Source organism: Sander vitreus, chromosome 1 (genome assembly GCF_031162955.1).
Source record: "Sander vitreus isolate 19-12246 chromosome 1, sanVit1, whole genome shotgun sequence".
Classification (NCBI taxonomy): Eukaryota; Metazoa; Chordata; class Actinopteri; order Perciformes; family Percidae; genus Sander; species Sander vitreus.
In genome coordinates, this window is record NC_135855.1 from 14,869,367 (window position 1) to 14,891,157 (window position 21,791).

The 21,791-nt window shown below is 39.9% G+C and overlaps 1 protein-coding gene and 1 long non-coding RNA gene across 2 annotated transcripts; one reads left to right on the forward strand and one right to left on the reverse strand.

Annotated features, from left to right (window-relative positions):
* Nucleotides 1–336: 336 nt before the first annotated feature.
* On the reverse strand, nt 337–4,575 carry dtwd1 (DTW motif tRNA-uridine aminocarboxypropyltransferase 1). Its single transcript, XM_078278377.1, has 5 exons — nt 4,343–4,575; nt 2,565–2,881; nt 2,222–2,359; nt 909–1,197; nt 337–756 (listed from the first exon to the last, which is right to left on the reverse strand). Exons 2-5 carry the CDS (start codon nt 2,820–2,822, stop codon nt 527–529), a joined length of 915 nt encoding a protein of 304 aa, XP_078134503.1. The 5' UTR covers nt 2,823–2,881; nt 4,343–4,575; the 3' UTR covers nt 337–526.
* A 38-nt stretch (nt 4,576–4,613) lies between these two features.
* On the forward strand, nt 4,614–9,474 carry LOC144535801 (uncharacterized). Its single transcript, XR_013503700.1, has 3 exons — nt 4,614–4,703; nt 7,959–8,014; nt 8,414–9,474. It is a non-coding gene; the product is annotated as an uncharacterized LOC144535801 (long non-coding RNA).
* The last annotated feature ends 12,317 nt before the right edge of the window (nt 9,475–21,791 follow it).

Consider the following 21,791-nt stretch of genomic DNA (forward strand, 5'->3'; position numbering starts at 1 on the left):
TGCACATTACATCTTAAGATTTAAATAGGAAAATCATACTCACTGTTCATCATGGATCAAAGTGGAAAGAGTATTGATTTTTAAGTCTCACACAAAAATGTCAAACGTGCATTTCTTTTTTCGATTTAAATCTGAATAATTTCACACTTTAATAAGAGAAAGGACCAAGACTATTTCCCATCCGATTTTAAAATACCATAATTAACAGTTTTTGTGTTTGTCATTTTGCAGATGGAGTTGTTGATTTTTTTAAATTGTTATTATCCAGTTTGTTGCAACTGTAGGATTTTTTATTTCAAGAGCTATGTGTCTTGTATCATGTATCAAAACACCTCATTCATGTTTGGCAACTGCAAACTTTTTTTTATTGCATATTCTTATACAAATAGTATTCCTTACAAAATGAAATGACACTCAACCATAAAATAAACCCGGTCTTAACAAGGGCTTGCATGTGAATGTACTCTTCAGCTACAGCTCACAGCAGTCTCTTGTAGTTGATTTCAGTTTTTCCTCACAGCATTTCTCAGCATTTTCCAGCGGCAGTCTTAGCTTTGTTGACAACTGAGTGCAGGTAGGAGTAGAAGAAGAGAAGGTTATCATATTCTCCTTTGTACTCCTGAGAAAGGCAATGCACGTGGAAGTCATTGAGGAAATAATAAATCGCCTCGATAGTAGCTAGGTATGTGTCTGGTTTGCCCTTCTGATGGCGCCAGAAACACGTTTTCCTCGTCTTCAGCTCTACCCGGAGCATATCTGGACGAGAACACACGTCAGTCAGAAGGGACACACGAACACAGAGTGAGATCATGTTAAACAGTGTTGTGGGTGAAGGAAATTTGCCCCAAATAATTACCAGCAGTCAGAGCTCTTTGAAAAGCTGAACAAACACAATCTTTCATGATTACCTTGCAGTCTCTCATCTGTGCTGATCTTGTTGGTCTGGTTCCATGTGCTGTCAATGAAGACCACCCTCTGTAGGGGATACACCCTTGACTCCAAGCCCTTTGCTTCTTCTGAGTTCCCTGACTCCGGGTTCTTTGCGGTGTGTGTGGCGCCTTGGACTTCCTCACTTTTCAGCCTCTTTATGCAGGGTTCATCAGAGGAGCCATGTGACCTGCTTTCGGGCATGTCACGCAAACACTGCATCATGTCTTGAACTGAGACAGCCCCTGGGCCAGGGAACACCAACACCACCTGGAAGAGAGCAGAGGAACAACCCCGATTCAGAGAGGAACAGCATCATACAAACCAAGACTAGAGTACTAAAAACTGTGTTTCTACAATGTGGTGATTTGCTACATTTAGGAAGCACTGAAAAAGAGAAATACACTTTGGTAGGAGCAAAATATAGTTGAAAACATAAGATCATTCAATTGAGTAAAATAGATAAAAGCACGAAGGAAAAAAAATCTAAGTTGGAAACTGTCAAATACAATCAACAGACAAGGCTTGTGCACTAAAGCCACTAATTCTGTATGTCAAGTTAAATTACAGTATCGGATTTTGCCAAATATATAACTAGTGCTATGAAATTTAAACTTGTCAAGCATGAAATGAATGAAATGAAAATGCTGCAACTGACAGGATCCTCTAAATGTATTACTAAAATGAGTTATACTACAACAAAGACAGGAGTGCATCATGCACATAAACAGACATTTACTTTGCTACAACAGTTTGAATTTAGTGGTTAGTAACAATATAGTTTCAATCAAGTATTAAAAAAGTAATATGAATAACGTTTTTCCAATAGGTAAAAAAAGAAAATTAAGCAGCAGAGCTATGAAGATAATAAAGAGCACTAGAGCTGAAACAATTAGTTGATTAATTGATTGGTTGATGGATGAAAAGAAATAACATCTTAATTATGAGGACTTGCTGCTTTTCTTTGTGTTGTGTGATGGTAAATTGAATCTCTTTGGGTTTTGGACTGTTGAGCGTGTGACGTAACGTCTTTTTTTATATATTTTTTTTTATCTTGGGCTTTTTAAAAAAAAAAATGTAACGGGCAGTTGAGTTGTCTCTTTCGATTCTATAGACCAAACAATTAATCTGGGGAAAATAACAGGCAGATTCATTGAGAATAAAAACAATCATTAGTCGCAGCCATAAAGGGTACAGCTTCACAGTGACACTCAAAGGTGTTAACATTTTTTTATGTAATTTGTGGGGAAATACAAAAAAAACCTCCATTCGTTCATGACGAAAAACAACTAACCTCGTCCTTTTCATAGTCAGGTATGCAGGGGTAAGTGTATATGGTGACGTCACTGGGTGCGAGGATCTTGGCATGGATTGCAGTGCTCTTGCCATCCGTCTCATTGGGATGCTTGATGATGTCTATCTTCACAGGAAGCTGAGCACGACATACAATATGTAGAGTCACGTCCAGAAGACAGTTCAATTTCAACCACAACATGTGCAAAATTGTATAGATCTTTCATTAAAGAAAGAACATTAACATTTCCACATTAGGATACGACTATTACAGCAACTTCATACTGTAAAGGCTGAAGGCCTCTCTTAAAAGAACATGAAGAGGGTCATGACCTCTTACTGACCGTGATTAAGGGGATTTCTTGCAGGCTGACACCCAGTAATGAGCAGCATGTGTAGCAGAAGAACATCCTTGATCCTCCGCATTTCGAGCATTTCAACCTGCCCCTCTCTTGTGCCTTCTCCAGCACTGCATGCGATGCCAATTTTAGACCTTGGAGAGGCTGCTCGGCAAGCTCACAAGTGTCTGATGAATCACTAGAGACGGTTGTTTTGTCACGGCAACTAGGATGGAGACGCTGGTTCTGATCCAGGCTGCTCATGCTTGCTCTTTAAATGTTGACGATCCAGTGCTGAAGTATGTGAGCCCTACATTCAATAGCTGAACAATAATGACAAAACAAATGATGTAAATATTGGCAGACAGAAATAATCCAACAACTACACAACTTTCAAACTGAAGGGCGCAATAATGTGGAAAAGCCATGAAACAAGCTAGGGGTTGTTACTAAAAAGCTCACGCAGTAGTCATTTTTCAGACAATTTAGTTGAATTTGGTTGGGAGATATTGTGCATATGAATATAACAGACTGGATAATGTCTAGGACTTTAACTGGAATAATAGGATGTAGCTTAGCTTGAATGCTGTCTTTATAGTCTCACATCACAAGCTTTCTGCTCGTGTACCTCAACTCTGAAGTGAACTGCCTGATGATGACTTTTTGTATTACCTCATTTGACTGTTCATCAGAGTTAAATGATCAATTGGATTCTGATTATATCCACAATAATGACATAATGATGTTTTCTGACATCACATTAACCCAGTGGTTCCCAACCTGGGGTCCGGGCACCCCTCAGGGGGGCGGCAAAGATCACAGGGGGTGCGCAAGTATTTATCTGGTTTGAGGTTGAGGTAAAAAATAAATATTTGCACATGTTAAACAAATCATGATAACACACTAGAATATATAATGTATACAAAAGTCTGTATGAAAACTATATATTTTTGTTCTCGCTTAATTGTAGGCAGGCTACTTAGTAGGCCAAACCTCCGGGACCTCTTAACCTGGGACCCTTGCTGTCATCAGGTCAGCTGCTAGCTGACCTAGCTGCCGCCACAGCATCACTATTTTATGAATGAAAGATGGCGGAGAAACGTAAAAGTGCTGATAACTGCTCTGTATCAAAAAAGAAAGTAAGGCTCTATCTCGAGAGTTACCTCAACTTCGGTTTCGGTTGTTATTTGTTAATAATATGTCTACTCTTAGACATGAGTAGGGGGGCGCCAAGGAAAAAAGATTGGGAACCACTGCATTAACCCATTCCTAGTATAAACATGAAAGCAATAACAATCACTCTCGAAGTGGTGTCACAGTAATAGCGGAGTTAAAACATCCTGATATTTGATTTAGTCCCTATCGACCAGTTTAACAGTTCTGAGAAACGAGAAATAAAACGTACAAGTGAGGGAGGGACATGCTGTTGCATTATAGCATTAAACGACATTTAGTTCAGTCCGTTAGCTACGAAACTTTTGCCACTTGACAAAAGTCAGTAGAAAGACTGTTGCTACCTAGTTAGTTAGGTGCATAGGGAGCATTAGCTAATGTCAGCGCGCCTGGGTGTGATAGCTAGAGAATGAATGTAAAGCGAGCTAAACACAGGCTACATAACGTCACAGCTCAGTGATTGCATTTAAGTTAACATTGAATCCTGAGGTAACGTTATCTTTCTCTCCTCTTAAGCTCAGTGAAATCTGACAGTAGACTATACACTGTAGCTACATCTGCCCCGGTTTACATACTGTAGCTAGCTAACTTTGCAGTACAGTCAACATTACCTGATCATGCTAGTGAAGCTAGCTTCTGTTAGCAAGCTTGAGATAAGCACAACATCTGTAGCTTCGGCTACGAGCAGACAAAAATCACAGTGGCTATGTAGGTTAGCTAATAGCAAAGACCAAAAGGAAACCGAAGTGGGTGAAGTTCAGTTGATTTGCAAGCAATACGTTGTCCACTTGTTCGTCAGTCGCGTTCAAAACGCGTTGTTGTACAACAGCGTGACTATCTTCTTCTACGCCGGAAATACTGTTCCGTATAAAGAAAAGAGTACTTTGTTGCTAAGCACCGAATTCCGAAGGTGGTGTGTGTGTGACCCGATGTTACCTGCAGGTGGTGGACAAATGATGCACTGCACGATAGGTAACGTTCCTAACGTTATATAGCAAACGAGAAGAACCTCGTAGTTAGATAATGTTAATTTAATAAAAGTTATTAGTTACTGTAAACGGAGGACTCTGTGTTAGCTAGTTAAATAAACCAATACGTGTTGAGTTACCGTTATTAGTTAGCTAGTGTAGAGGCTAGCTAAGCGTCAGGGAACCTTAATTTAATTTTGCTCCGTGAATCACGTTGTCATGTTAGCTAAGTTAATGGTGTTGGTAAATTTGTGTAAAAAGTCTTACAAATTTGTTTTTACAGTGGAGTAGAGTATTATATTTTATCAAACATTAATTTACCTGCACGTTATCATATTTTCAAGAAAAATACTGGTTACCCCATTTGACAGAAACCAGTTACACCTCCTGACGTGATGCTTCTACAGTCAAAAACCTTGTAAGTGACACTATCAAGCACTGCAGTCAAAGTAGTATATTGAACTTGGCGTTTAATTTCATTTCAATGACAAATAGTTAAATATTTAAAAGTCATTAGATTAAATTTAACAACTAACATCTTAACAAAGTGTATGTGTGAACAGAGTGTTTGTGTCTGAGAAAGAGGTAGATAGATGGGTAAAAGAGAGAGGGAGAAGCACGTCTGTTGTGCATACCCTTTAACATATTTACAGTTAAAGAGATCATATTATGTTTTTTTGGCGTATAATAGGTTTACAAAGTGAAAAAGCCCAAAGTCCATCCCAAACAGACTTACCATCTCCAACAGAAAACACAAACTGCTCCAAACAGCTCTATTGTAGTCCAGCCTTTACTTCCGTGACGAACGTGCGTCACTTTGTAACACACGTTATAATGCTCGCCTAGCTGCTAGTGTGGCACGCCCTCATACTCTGCTTCTGACTGGCTAGTAGACCTTACCTAACTACTGCGCATGTGCGACTCCTAACAAAGATTGTACAGAAGTGAGATGCCTCACTCTGTAGCTAAAACAGAGAGCTCAACACACAGGGTGAAAAGAGGAGCTGCAGCAATGTTCAGTGACTGGGACACACTGTTTTTTACAGGTCGCTTTGCAATGTCAATGTTATGTTATTGTGGCTAACGTTACTATTGCCATCTTCAAGGTTATGATATGATGGACAGTAAGATGATTCCCACTTTCTTACAAACTGGCATGCAACCATAATGTATCATGTGTAATGTACTGACGTACAGTCTATAGACAAGCTGTATAACGGGTCTGGAAGTGGTAGTACCGACATCTCTCCCCTGCCGAAATTGTTCCCCCGCTTCTGTTCAGCGGGCGTAGCCTGTGCCCTGGGTACAGACGACCGTGAGGTCGCGGTCTATTAAGCGGCTGTTGCAGTGACGTTAAGCCGAGTAAAGGTGACTGTCAGTTGGGTATAAAGCGCCGCAAGGTTGCAGTCTTTTTAGCGGTCGTTGTTGTTACAGTGAGTCAATAAAAGATGACTGTCAGCCGGGTACAGAGCTCCGCAAGAGCACAGGCTTTTATAACCGTCAACATAGCAGCATCTAGCAACTCTGCTGTGCTGTGGAGTAATGTCTGGCAATGCGAGACTAGCATCAAGCTAACTATTTTGTGGACTATCCAAAGAGCTTTCATCCTGGACCTTTCTTTCATTTTCTTGCCCATTTAGTATTTTCGCTGATTTTCTTTCCAAATCATACTCCCCTCCACACAGAGCATATGTGCCTGTGAACAATTAATGATATTGTTTAATCTTTATGTTTATAATGTCTATGTTTCTTGATGGTAATACAAAAAGTACATAAAACAGTCCCTAAGCATCTGACATTCTTCCCCCGAGCTAACTGTTCAACATTTAGTTACAATAACAGACTTCCCGGGCTTAGTGTATGTACAATGATAATATGAATAACAATTAATATTGAAGTCAAATAAAATGGTAATTCAGTCTAATTATTATGATTTTTTTCCACTCTACTACAATGGAAAGTTATGGGGTGCTCTGCAACCAGTCATTCTAATCTCTAGTCCAGGGGGCTTCAACATTTTTTAGGCCAAGGACCCCTTAACTGAAAGAGAAGCAGAGCAGGGACCTATAGACATATATTGTTTAAAAGTTTGCATAAAAGTTGCATATTAAACTGGGCCTACAATTACATGTGGACGGCCTAAAGCCTTTATACGTACCTTTTTAGTGCATAGACTACTAAGCTATTAAATAATTGTTGGCATGATTTTATAAATCATGTTTTTTTTATTTAAAAAAATACATGTGGCACAGTGAATCCTTAGGATTAACTTGGGCCAGTTAGCCTATCATCAATAGTTGTTTTTTTTTCACAAAAAGGCTGATTTATATGTGTTAATAATATGTTAGATTAATGTTAAAGGGGCGCTATGCAGTTTTGGCCATTTCTTTGCGGTTTTCTGGCTTTTTGCCGCAGGTTTCTCTATAGAGCTCCCCCTACAGCTTCGGAATAGATATTTGGCAGCTCTGATGTTTACTCGTGTCTGACTCCTCGCTCGGTCAGTCTGCCGTTTCCTCTTTCTCTGTTACTCCGACAATGCTTTCCTAGCTTTCTGCTTCTTTTTTGCCGGCTCAGCCATGATGATAGTGTGAAAAACTCCATCGCTACCTTGTTAGCCAGTTCCTGAATGGGCGTATGTGTGCAGTGCTGTGAAGAAATTCATTACATTGCGAGACCTGATATCACGTGATACTTCCTGACGCTGAGGCCGAAAGTTGCAAGGGTGGTTTTTCCGCTCACAGGTGCTAGGGGGAAGCGAGACGACCACCATTCAACTTGAAAAAAGTCATATAACTATTCCAATGACTCCAAGGCTGTTCAGTTAAGGTAAATTAAGCTAAAAAAAAAACTGCATAGTTCCCCTTTAAGACACTTAAAGTTGTTGAAAAAACTTGGAAAAATTAACAAAAAGTTGGTGGCCCCTCTGCAGTAACTCTAAGGACCCCATAGGGGCCCCGGACCCCCTGTTGAAGATCTCTGCTCTAGTCCAATCAAAGCTGGTACTATTTAAAGTCATGTTGCATTAGCAACATTCAAGTTTCACAGATATTTCCGCAATGTGGCTGATCAAAACTTGAAAGGTTAGTTCAGGGGAAACTTGTGTAACATATTAATATGCATTTGTCTCATCCAAAGCCAGATGTGCTTGATCTGATGTGAAACAGATTGCTTTACTGTATGTCAGATTTAAAAGATACCTGAGCTGTCACACTTTTTTAAATCATATTTTTCACATCATGCTTACCTTTCTTTCCTGCAGGCTGTGATGTTCAGGATCTAGGAGTCACTTGGTGGTTGTTCATCCACAGGTTCAAGGTGATTATGCTCTCTAAAACTTTACAGAATGTTTTAAATGTTTCGCTTTAGTTTCCATAGACAGGGTTTTTTGATTATGCCTTGCACTGTCTTTTGGTCTTTTATGATCTGTGTTGCCTTTGGCATTAAATTGTCAAATAGCTAGACACAACAATATCATGGTTGAGATCCATCCGCCTGCATCAAACATCAATGGATTGACTGTTCATGACATGTCTTATTAAAATTCATTTCTTTTTCTGTTTAGTCTAACACAGAAGAATGAAAAACAAACTGTCAGGCAGCTGCATTTTCAGGAATGTTTGTTTTACTGTAGACAGCAGTCCATATAAAATACAAAATAAAACGTCAGTCAGAAATGTAAATATAAAATCAAAACTTTGAAATATGGTCTTTCAGGTGTATCCAGGTTGCACAGCCCAAGCAGTCAACATAGCATTTCATTGAGCATTCCCTGAATCAAAAAGGAAACTGGATGACTGATGGCACATACCTGAATCTCATTTCTCTGTCTTACCCCTTCCCCCTACCCCTTCGTCTTACCCCTAGCCCTTGTCCCTCGAAACCGAGTGGTAAGGGGTAGAGCTGAAAACATACCCCTATGAAATGAGACCCCACTTGGTTACGGTTACGTCATCATACATACTTAGGTCTGTTTGCAATACATATTTCTATACACACTGCATGGTGTGTTGTATATCTGTTTCAGTTATCACTGTTTTGAATGTCACTGATGTTCAGAAACACTTTCTTTGTTAACAAAAAGCTGTCTTTATTGCCCAATAAAGGTAACATAACATTATTACAACTATTACAACTATTAGAACCATAACTTACATGTCACACACATAAAAAAGGCACTCAAATGTATAAAACTAAAAAAAGACACACAAGACCACAAACAAACAAAAAAACTACAGCTATTCTGAAATTCCAGACCACAGTCTAATGCCTGTTGGCCAGTAACCCTTCCCTCCAACCCCATTTCTTTCATTAGGGACTGTTCACTATTTACTTCAGGGGCCACCGGAGGAGTTTTGGGATCTTTAATCAAAAAAGACCTGACCCTCCCTTTACCAGCAATACATTTTGGATGACTCTCCAAAATGATATGGAAAAAAGGGATGACCCTCCCCAACAATGTATTGATGCATTCTGTACTGGTTTGCACTTGGCAAAGATATACAGATTGTTAGATAGACCCATTGTTTTTTTAACAGCCATGACTTATGTGATTAAACCTCTGCATTCTCATCTTATGCATCACACTCCTCTGTTATTGTGTGGTGGCCATTTCAGTAGATTTACTCACTAAAACAGTTGTGGAAACACAATAAGCATGAAATCTAAATGCACACTTCCTGCATTACTGCATTACTTCAAATACTAAGTTACTCTATTAATCTAGTAAACTAGTATTCGCATGAAATAAAACAATAAAACATTGAAACCATTCAACAAAGGACACTGGGAAATAACAAATTCAACACTGGTTGCTATTGACTCGTCACTAGGCTTCCTCAGTCATTGTATATTTTAGCATATAGGTGAGCTTGCCGAAGCTGAACATTATCCAAAACTCCATTTCTCAGACGAGCGTCGATTTGGGGGCTTGCATGCTACCACTCCTTTCTTCTCAAATGCCTTGAAAAGGCTGTCGTTTGCACAATTTCACAAATAATCACCGGGACCGAAAGGATATTTGAGTCGGTTATGGCTGCAACCTGGAGACCTCCCGTCTCATGCATGAATTTCATTATCGATTCGTTGTATCAATATGCCACTCAGTCGCGAAAATAAATTGAGTTGAGCGCAGAGCGGAGCAGCGCATAGCGCAGCAGCGCGAAAGAAAAGAAAAAAGAGCAGAGTGGGGGTAGAGGAAATATGCAGCCCAGCCCCGTAGTCGCGGCCACTTTGCGGCCGCCTCCCAGCATATGAGGCATCCTTTTCGGCCGTCTCCCAGCGTGTGAGGCGTCCTTTCCCCGTAGGGTATTTCATGCTGGCCACCACGAGAAAAACGTCCCTGTGAACACATATCAATAGATTAAAAATAACGTGATATTTACACGAACTGCCGTGAGACCGGGTTGAAATATGGAGAGAGACCGGAGAGACCCGTAACGTTGTTCTGAAACACATGGCGGAGCCAGAGAAATCAGTACGACCTAAGTCATCCAAGGTGTGGGAGCATTTCACACTAAATAAATATTTGTGTGTGTTGAACTTTTTAATTTCATTTTAAAGTTCTTTTATAGCACTTGGTCATCTTAAGCTGTGTTTAAATGTGGTGTACAAATGAACTTAACTTGCACTTACTACAATGATGGTAATAATTTAATGAATAAGCTTCAAGTGAACGTGTGTGTGTGTGTGTGTGTGTGTGTGTGTGTGTGTGTGTGTGTGTGTGTTGTCTGTATCTGCTCTTTGGGTTACTTACCTTTACACAACTATTAACTAAAACAACAAGTATGTATGTAAGTATGTATTGAGTTGATGTAAATTAATGCTTTTTTGTTTTTTTATCCGATTCATCGATTAATCGAACAAATAATCGATTATTAAAATAATCGTTAGTTGCAGCCCTAATCAGCTGCCTGGTTTCCTCATGCGTCCCTGTGTGATACAGGACGGTATATGTAAAGCATGTATCGATGTCTCCAAAGCAAGTAGTGTTATGCACTGATATCAATATATATATATATATATATAATGTATGTATGTGTATATATATATGTCTCCAAAGCAAGTAGTGTTATGCACTGATATCAATATATATATATATATATATGTATATATATATGTATATGTGTATATGTGTATATATATATATATATATGTATATGTGTATATGTATGTGTATATATATGTATGTGTATATATATATATATATCAGCTCTAAAGCAATTGCGTTTAAAATGGTTTACGGCAACATCTACTGGCTAAATTCTTGGTATTGCATTTCTACAAATGAAGTAAATCTGAGACTGTAATCAAACGTCAGAGTACTTACTGTTTTTGTTATTGTTATTTTGTTCAATAAAGCTTGTATTATAAAAACAGATCACGTTTTAAGAGACTTTACAGCTCTGTTTTTAAATACAGAGGCCTCTTTTGGGATGGACACGTGATTTTTAGCATTGTGAGGCATCCAAAACATCTCGCCACAATATATCTGCTTTGAAAGGTTGATACTGTGTCGATTAAATTGCTTCAAGCGCAATATCTCTACCTCTAATGCACACAACATTTCCTGTCCTTTTCTTACTGGAACAAATACAGTTGGACCATGGAGGACTGATTTAAGTGGGTTACATTTCAATACAAATTTCAAAAGTATGTTCATCCTCGATTTCTGCCTGACTCCTGGGGGCAGACACTTGGCTTGGCAATGTAGTAGGTGACGTCGAGCCAGCTAGTGTTGGTACCACAGTTGGGAGCGTCAGCAAATTATATATGCAGTCTTGGCTATTTCTTCATGGCTGGGGAGGGGCCACAGAATTTGGCTCAACTGACCTTTCAACTCCAAGGAGACATGTACTGTACAAGCTAGTTTTTGCAAACTGTGTAATGTTGGAAAAACAATATGGTGCTAAAACAGTCTCATAAGGATTTGCAACTTGTAAAACACAATTCAGAAATGAATGCAGAGTGATTTGAATTCGTAAATCTGTGTTGTATCTGTGTCTCTAATTTGTGACTTGTGAAACACAAGTCTTCTTTCTTGTGTGAGTTTGAGTGTGTGTGGTTTCTATAAAGAGAGAAACAAAATACAAAACATATGTATACAATCATTCCTCCTTAAGCAGTAATATACATTACCAAACATAAACAATAGTCGGAATATGGCTATACACCTCTTAAACTCCAATAATGTAAGCAGAGAAAAAGGATTCTAATGCTTATATGGGATTCTCAGACGTTTTCGCCCATCTGTTAAGTTACCGCTAACGTAGACAACACTTCCTGTTATCTATGATACGCTTTAAAGCCTCCAACTAACAAAATGGCTGGATGCTTTTATTTTGAAAACTCCGGAACGGATGCTATGTTCGCGAGTCGGTTCAACCGGACGGTCGTTGGTTGGCCTACCGAGTTAATAGATCCGGTCACCGGTTTGCGTTCCCGCGGCAGCGGCGGGGGGGTGATCGCGCGTTTACTTCCCCCGCCAGGAACCAAGACACTGCTTGATTACATTAGACTTGAGCGGTTGCGGTTACATTCGGTCTTGACATACTATTTATACACTCATACTGACCGACACTAGACTCACGCACTGGCCACGGTTACATTCGGTAGCCTGGTGCGCGGTCTCCTGGTGACAGTCTAACTACCATATAGCAACATTCACTTCTAACATTTAACTTAACATAACTACCAAGATAACATTACGTGTATTTGTATGTGATATAATACTTTCCCCTTGGTAATGTAGCCTATGATTTTCCATGAACACAATTCTAAAATGCACGAGACATAAAGGCTTCTGGGATCGGTTGATAACTCAAACTTGCCGAGAACCTAGACACCCGTTTGATTACATAGACTCATGCATTTAGGCACGGTTACGGTCTTGTTCAGTAGCCTGGTGCGTGGTCTCCTGGTGACAGCCTACCTACCATATAACAAACATTTAACTTAACATAACTACTAAAATAACATGACGTGTATTTGTATGTGATGTACTTCCCCTTCGATAATGTGTGAATTGCCATGAACACAATCATCTAAGATGCACCAGAAACAAGGCTTGGTTAATAACTCAAAATTGCCTAGAACCAAGACACCGCTTGATTACATTAGACTCGAGCGGCCGGTTGCACGATTACATTCGGTCTCGTTCAGTAGCCTGGTTGGTCATTTCCTCATTGATTCTACCACCACCACTGCAGTGGAGGCACTAATGAGCTAGATTACTACACACACAGTAGCAGAAGAATACCAGCTACACACACACACACACAACAGCATGAATGAGGTGAAAGAAAAAAACAGGAGTGAGTCGGTTCATTGACGTATGGCACTCGATTCTCCCGGTTCCTTGACACAAGTCGGGTTAATTAACCGGCTCTTTGGTCAGTTCGTCAACACCACTTACTTCTTATTTTACTCAACCATAAAGTCCTAACCAATCCTAACAACAAGTAGTAAAAGTAAAAAACATGTTTAAACACAATGTTACATATTTAGACCCGATGTACTGAGTCAGGTGAGCCGAAGCTCGTGGATATAATTAGCACAATGGTCGCGTAGCGTAGCTAACTAACTAACTAACTCTCATCCACATCAAATAGCAGAAATAACAGCTAGTTTAACAAAGAAATACAGTATCACGAGTGATGCAGCAGATTTACTTACTCTTCTCATTTACGCACACTACAGAAAGGTGCCGCTCACAACTACAATCCAACTGACCGACTAACTCTATCATACTGCTTATTAACTGTGTGACGTCAGCGTTAATATATCCATAGATATATATATATATAGAGTATATATATCTTTGTAATATACCAACCAGCACACGCTTTGGCTACCCTGTTACCAGCACTGAATAAAGGAGAATAAACGTGAAACATAAAACACAATATGGTCACCTGTACTAAATAATAGCAACACTAACATAACTTGGGGGCTTTTCTACAAGCAGCATGTATTTAACCCGGTGTGTGGCAATTACTGTCCTAATAATATCAACTTACCCGGAGGAACGTCAAGTAGATTCTGCCAACCGTCTCTAAAGGTAGTTACACACCAACCAGACGGCCGACCGTCGGCAGAAAAGGCGCCTGGTCGGACTGATCAGTCGGGTCCCCGAGGTCCAAAAAGTGCCTCAGAACACACTGAAGAGACGCCGACTTGAGCGTACACTCTGCGCGTGCGCGAAACATAATACGTCTCCATAGCAGCAGGCGGCGCTGCTCTGTATTATTTCCATTAACAGTCTGATTGTTTCCCAGAAAATGAAAACCGGCAGCTGATTGGACGAACGCATCACGTGGTTCATTTTTCTCCGGAAATTCACAGCCAGACTGTCATGGCGGCTTGTTCAGAATACGATCTCATAGTTTACTAAAATAGTTCACCGAAACGTGTTTCTGAAAACATTTTAAGCGAGAAATAGGCCATGCAGTTGCAGAATCTGTCTTCATTTCAGATCGACAAAGGTCAGTTTAAAAGATTTTCGTCAGATTTTGAGAGGCTCATCCGCTTGCCATTTCCGGGTGAGTCCCGACTGCCCTGTCTCCGACTGAACATGTCAGGTCGGCCAAAATGAAGGCCGACGGCTCCTCCAACGGACGACGGCACAGAACACCGAACAGACTCGAGTCACCGACCTCGCCAGACGGTCCGACGGCTGATAACCGGCTCTGTGTGTCAGCGCCCTAAAACATTTAACTAGGCTTCTTCACAGTTTTCATGTAGTTTAACAGCGGTTGGCATCCATAAGTGTTGCATTACCGCTATCTACTGGAGAGTGCTGGGATCGTCACTGGAGACATGAATTGCTTCTGACAACAACGGCGCGGAAAAACAGTCTCAAAAGTACCCACACAAATAGGAGATTTATACATATATTTACATTGAAAAATACTAAGTTCATTTATAAATGAGGAAATACGAGTTACAAATTAGATGCACGGACACAGACACGCATTTGCGGCTACAAATCACTCTGCATTCATTTGTGAATTGTGTTTTACGAGTTGCAAATCCTTATGAGCCTGTTTTAGCACCATAAAACCGCCTGTATTAACATAATACGCCAACAAGAATCTATGTAATTATGTGTAAAGCACAAAATGAACACTGAAAGCAGAACCTTGCAAGTTTGAGAAAGTTTTAAAATCATAAATAGGTTAACAGATATATCTAGGTCTATCTAGTATTTTAAGGCTGTCCATGTGAATCTGTTTCTTTGTAAAACTTTTTGTCTTTGTTGACAATAAACCAATCGTCCCATGTGAGGCACCACATGAGCACATTTTGAGTTTACCCCCACGTGCATCTCATTTATGAAAGTGAACTTTCATAAATGAGATGCTGGCTGGAAAACAATCTGTAATGTCCTCATGGCAAAACACAAAGAAGTCGTTAATGTTATATTTGAAAACTTTGACAGACACTATACCATTTCACTAGATATGTATTGCTATAACTTGGGTCTAACCTGTCAGCTATTGACTTTTGCAACCTGCAACAGGTTAGACCATTTAGAACATGCAATGTTTAAAATTGTGGTCTACTACATTGGTCTACTAATCCAGTGGAATCTTGGCCATTAAACAGTATTATTTGCTCCTGTAGTTTTATAATTGGGTATTTGTTTTATTTGTTCATAGTCCACAATCATTTCCCAATGTACCTCAGTTCAGGAGTGCTAAATGTAGCCTACCTTATATACGTACCTTAAGCCAGGAGTGCCAGTTGTCTTGACTTAGTGATGGTGACTGAATACGTTTGTTTTTCTCTCAAGTCTTAAATATTGTAGGTGATTATAAACATCTTTTTTAATCATAATCTCTCTGTGTGCATTTAATTCACTGTCTGGTAAGTGCAATATTGCGGTGGAGGTCCCTCTTTCACAATGATCTGGTGTTCTGGGGGGTTCTGTACGAAGGGCTGCAAACAGAATTCCCCATGTTCAGTGTTGGGAAGGATACTTTCAAAATGTGTTCCGTTACAGAATACAGAATACATGCCCAAAAATGTAATTGGTAACGTATTCCGTTACATTACTCAATCTGAGTAACGTATTCTGAATACTTGGATTACTTCCACAAGTGTAGGAATGCGGCCATCAAATCCTACTTAATAAACAGGCCTATTCTGGTGTGTTCTTCTGTTCTAACTGGTTGAATGTGTTAGGTCTCCCTGAAAGTGCAATATATTATAATTTGCTGTAGAGCTGCACACTACAAAAACCGCAGTCTAAGCTACCACGAGCTAATTTTAGCTATCGTTAGCTAGCATGTCAAACAGGTCTAGTCAGTCTTTCAACGGCTCTGGGGCTAGTAAATCAGCACATAGGAGAATGTGAAGTCGCATGTCAACTAAGCTATTAGCTACCTGATACAACTATAAAATAGCAAGGTGACCAGTAAAACTACAGCAGACGACTACCCCTGGCTAATTAAAAAAAGTAACTTACTTTAAGATGCTTCTTCAGGTTGGAGGTGGAGTAATTTGGACGCTGAAAGGAGGTTGGTTGCTGGCAAGCAGAGGTTGCACTGCACAGTTATATTTCGTTCTCCCTTCTCTTTCTTTAATGTGAAATGCTGTTTGAAATACGCATTCCTGCCCTGGCTCTGTTGTGCCGGTTCCGACTCCACCTTTACCTCTAGCTCCTGCTGCTCCTTTTCCGAATCCATTGTGACTGATCACGCAAATAGCTCATTTTTTTGTTTTCATATTGGGGCTTCTGGGAAATGCATGGAGTTGCCTTAATTTATTTAGAGAGTGAAACAGAGAAGTATCATCATGTAATCCATTGATTTCAACAATGTAACTGTATTCTAAATACCAACTATTTAAATTGCAATACAGTTACTCATAATTTGTATTCTGAATACGTAATGCCGGTACATGTATTCCGTTACTCCCCAGCACTGCCCATGTTGCATAACCACATATTTCTTCTGGGGAAATGAAGGTTTACGGCCCTGAAATGTATCAAGTTCAGCTGCGTGTTCCCCCTCCTCCTCATGGCCTCCCCTTTCTCCCACTGCCCCAAGACCACCTCTCCACATCGCACGAGACTCCCCAGCCTCTCTCCCTGTTTATCTTCATTTGCCTTACTTTCTCGTCAGGCTTCCTTCAACCTCCCCGTAGATGTTGCCCTCATCTGCACATGCTGTTTGTAATATGGGACACATGTGGTTTTGTGTTTTCATGCTTCCATATAAATGTGAATATAATACTGCTGTTTTTAAGCATGGCAATGAATAGTAAATCATTGTCATCAAGTCATTATTCAACCCAGAAGGTCCATCAAACTGCACAGTAGCTCTTCAGCTGCTTTATGAGCGAAGGAAATAAAGAAGTATAGACATGCAATCAATAAATTGATATAATTTCAAAAATTGTGCTTTTGCTGTTCTTTAAAACCACAGCAGACCACTGTAACTAGATGTGTTTACAGCTAATATAGATTATAGTTAAACTATACATTTGACCCTAAGTTATGACTGCATCTGGTAAGCAATTACTAATATGTAATTATTAATAATACAAAATAAAAACTATTTAGACATGCTGTTTAAACAATCTATTGGCATACATTCAGTGACGACATTATAAACAATATCTTTTACTGGACAGAAACTCTGTCATTGCTTGAAAGAGAACTGCCAGATTTCATAATTTTGCTATTTGATAACTTTAATGCACAGCAGATGAAGAAAAGTGCACGGGAATCCCACATTTTGTAAAAAGAAGGTTAAAAGGATTTATGATTTCAGGAGCAATTTATTAAACAAAATCTTTAGGTTTTGGAACACCTTGTAAGTATAATTTATGTGTCTGGTGTGCATGTGTTGTGTCTTTTCTCTCGGAAGTCTGTTGCTTCACGTCTATGACAGTTCTCTCTCATTCTCCTTGGCTTCAGCCTCTCCTTGTCCTGCTGGGAATACACAGCCTTGAGTCTGAAATGTGTTTATATTTTGAGCATGTTACAAATTATCTGCAAAGACTAACTTTGCGTGACTTGGCAGAAGCCTTCACCTTGCTCAGATGTTGTTTGGGTCAAATGTATTTCAGGGGTTTGCTCTCTCAATTTGACTGTCTTTATCTGAAAGGGGTTCTCCAAACCAGATGTGAACTCAGGAAAAAGGTAAAGCTTGTGCTCTGTGTGTGTGTGTGTGTGTGTGTGTGTGTGTGTGTGTGTGTGTGTGTGTGTGTGTGTGTGTGCGTGCGTGCGTGCGCGCCTGCCATATGTTTATACGCATGTATGAACGTATGGTGTAGGCAGCCTGCCAATATGTCTGTGATATATTTCTGCACTGACAAGACTCCACTACTCTACTCATATACTCACTTATACAATATAAACCCAGAGGGAATTAACGTGACACTTGAACCATGTCTATGTATTTTTTATCTTCCACCATAAATTAATGGATTTATCCCAGAGTTGTATTACCACATCTCAACCTCTCTTATCAGATTGAGGGATCTTATTCAGCATATTATAGGTCGAGGATTATCCAAGGACAATAAAGTTTTCCCAAACGTATCTTTCAAATGTCTATTCAATCTTCATAAAGAACAGCTCAATAGATTGGATTATCTTGTCATTTAATCGGCTAAATTGGGAAATTGATTGCTTAATATCTCCAGAGGACTGCAGTCATATCAGTTTGAAAAACTGTAGTTGCTTAATGTGTAATACGTTTTCTCTACATGCCTGTGCAAATTATCGATTTAAAGGCTGAATAACCCCAATTTTATTTAATATTTAATTAGGTTAGAAATAATCCTCAAACATTTTCTAATAAGATCAAAATCACAGCAAATAATAGATCATACATATTGTACTTATTTATCATAACAGTTTTTTCATGTAGCAAAAATGAGGCCATATCGCTTGAGATTACAGATATTTAAAAAGTTGTGATTAGCTATGACAAGGTCAACTTTCTTATTAATGGTCAGCATACAAATAGTAAAAAACAAACTTGTTTATTTCTCAAATCTGATTTATTGAGTTATTGAGGGTGTGTTTCATTTTTTTATCACAGTGTGTCAGCAGAATGCAATTCTCTCTTCATCTCACTGCAGAGCTCGCTGCTCAGCTTCAAAGTTTCATTATGTGGCAGAATAAAGGCATGGTTCATATCCAGATTTTCTTCCTGAAGTTGCATGAAGCAATATTTTTTTTTACAGGAATCAAATTACTTCCTATAATGTGAAATTGTTGCTTGTACTGCCAAATCCACATTCACTAGCAAGGACCACGCCACAACAATATGTCATTTAGAAGTTTAATGAAAATACGGGATGTATAGACGTTACAAGATGGATGAATGGATGAAGAGGGAAAGGGGGATGATGGAAGAAGGATGTCGTCTGATAGGCTGGTCTGGGAGGATGAACAGAAGACCGGGTGGAGGAGACTCAGTGTGGGGGTTCCGTCTCGGAAGAGTTTTTCGCCCGAGTGTATTACGGACCCCCCAGACAGTACCTGGATGAGACATGAGAGAAGTGTGCACCAGATTGAATAGGAAGGGAAGAGGCTAGGAGGGGTGAGGAGATGAAGGGATGAGTGTAGGAAGGACGAGGGGATGAAGGGATGAGGGAGGAGACGATGATTCAATTAGTGTAGGGATGAAGGGAAGAGAAAGTGAGGGTGGGTCAAGCAATCAGAGACAAATGGGGCAGGCGCAGTAGAACAGGTATATGTAGGCTTTACGGGTGATTAAAGGTGTGGTTGAGGCGTGGCCCCGCTCCCGAACCTTAGTCAAAGCTATAGTGTGTAGTTTCTGCCGCCCCCATGAGGAATTCTAAGTAATGACAACAACACTGTCGGCGCGTCCACATGATACAAGCCTTGCGTGACCGCGCACAAACAGTAGTCTACAGCTAGTAGCCAAGGAGGACACGGAGGATTAAAAAAAAATGATAGACTCTTCAGAAAAGGTAATAAAATTCACTCGAGTTTCTGCACGGGAAAGTCACCGGACGCCACAATCCTCAGAACATAGCTATTAATTAGGTTTGTAGCAACTCATTTGGCAATGGGTTGAAAATAACGGACGTTCATTAATGTTTCTGAAGTTCTACCATGGACCCATGAAAAAATGCCTTGGTTACCTTGTTTCAAGCCATTCTAGCGTGGTATAGAAAGCCTGCAGGAAGACTCAGCTCGATTTGTGCCAGTTCTCATTAATACTCAACGAGCTAAGCTGCTTGACTCTGATTGGCTAACAGCTAGCCAATGAGAGACTGGCTATCAGCATCCTTTACCCAGCGCAACTGGGCGAGCTCAAGAATAGTAATGAGCTCCGGGAACACCATGTCAGACTGACTGGCTTTTGTAATTGGCCTGATTTCTCCGCTTATTTCTTTTCGGTGGCTAGAGCTGACAGAGGAGGTAGCAGTTCATTTTCACATTCACGACATAACACAAACACATATGGACCTAACATATTTAAAAAAATACAAGTAAAAACAGTTTGGTGTGGCAGGGCACCTTTTAATATCAAGAAGTTACGCACTAAAGCTTTAACCAGTTAACTTTGTAAGAATCAACAGTGCTCGCAGATGTGGGTTGTACATTAGCAGGTGTCTGATGTGAAATATTGACTTGCTGACGAAATGCAGAAAATTTAGCAAGTCAAGGAGCGCCAGATATTTTTTCTCAAAAACTGTCACACCAAAGCAGGAAAACGTGCTTGTGAATATTGGAAAACAAATGACATAAAAGAGATGTCCGTGTTTCTCTCTTTCTACTCAATGTGTAAAGGCCCTGACACCAAGCAGATGGCCAAGAACTAGTGGCGACAAAGGCTGACTGTGACGTCGCCCCACTTTGTCTGCGCCTGCGTGAGAGGAAATAACTCCCCATGTCAGCCGGCGGTGGTAATCTATTCTTTATTCAAAAAGGAAAACCAGATACAAATGTTACTATGACACCTACAACAAAACAGTGTGGAAAAAGCAGTGGACACCGGGAGGTGGCTAACCAGACTGTCCATCTCCCCGGCTGTCATGCTTTCTCTCGGCAAAGAAGTCTCTCGGCGGAGGGACCAAACGGCCTGCTGCTGGCTTGTTAGCTAACGTTAGCTTGCTAATTTTACCCAACGTGCCTTCGTGCTACACTGGTTACAGAAAATGAGCCGAACAAAGTTGTCACTCATCTGGCGATAGCAATCTGCTTTTTAACAATGTGACAAGAGCGTGTGAATGAAACATTAAGTTGTTAAATCTTACTAATTTATTTGCCGGCTGGCGGGTCGGCTGGCTCCAACCACGGTACAGAGAGAGAAGGAAGAGTGATCTATGCTCTTTATAATACGTTTTATGGTATAGGATATTGAAATGTCATTTTTTGCTAGTTTTGACTGCTATTGAATTAATCAAATGAGATGAAGATTAAAAAAAAGGGGAAGAGCCTTCTGTGTGCGCTCTCATGGTCCTTTGTTTGCTTTCCTCACAATACTTTTCTTGTTGTTACTAATAGAGCTCAACAGTGGCCGACCCACTTTTTTAACGGCTCTCGTTCTGGAAGTGTTTTCCCCGTTCTATATCTCCATTGATGTTTCATTACTGTAAATGCTTATATAAAGAGTTTTAAGCCTGGAACCAAGCCAACCAGCTACGAGATGAGTCGTGACCTTAAAACATTTGATTAGGCAAAAAAAAGGCAAAGGTACAAGACTGTGTACAGAAACTATCATAGACTTCAATGGTAGAAGCTCGCTCTACCGTTCGTGGGTGTGGTAAACATTTCCATGGTCCCATCGCTGCTATGCTTAGGATTGTGGGTGGTGAGGTATTTCTCTATAAGACTGCGAATAAAAGATGTTTTTCTTAAAACATGATGGAGAAAATGAATGGGGTTTTACTTCTACTTTTACTACACATTGTTGAGCTCTAACGTTATCAACTGTATGGGGAAATTGCAGTGATATCATGCAGAGAGAGTTGGCCTTTTAAATTTGAAATTGGATGTGGGAAGGTCTTAAAACAAACAAAATAAAATTGCCTTATAAATACATATGTGATCTTGTAGTGTACAGGGCTATTAACTCTGATGGAAAGAGATTGCATAGCATACACA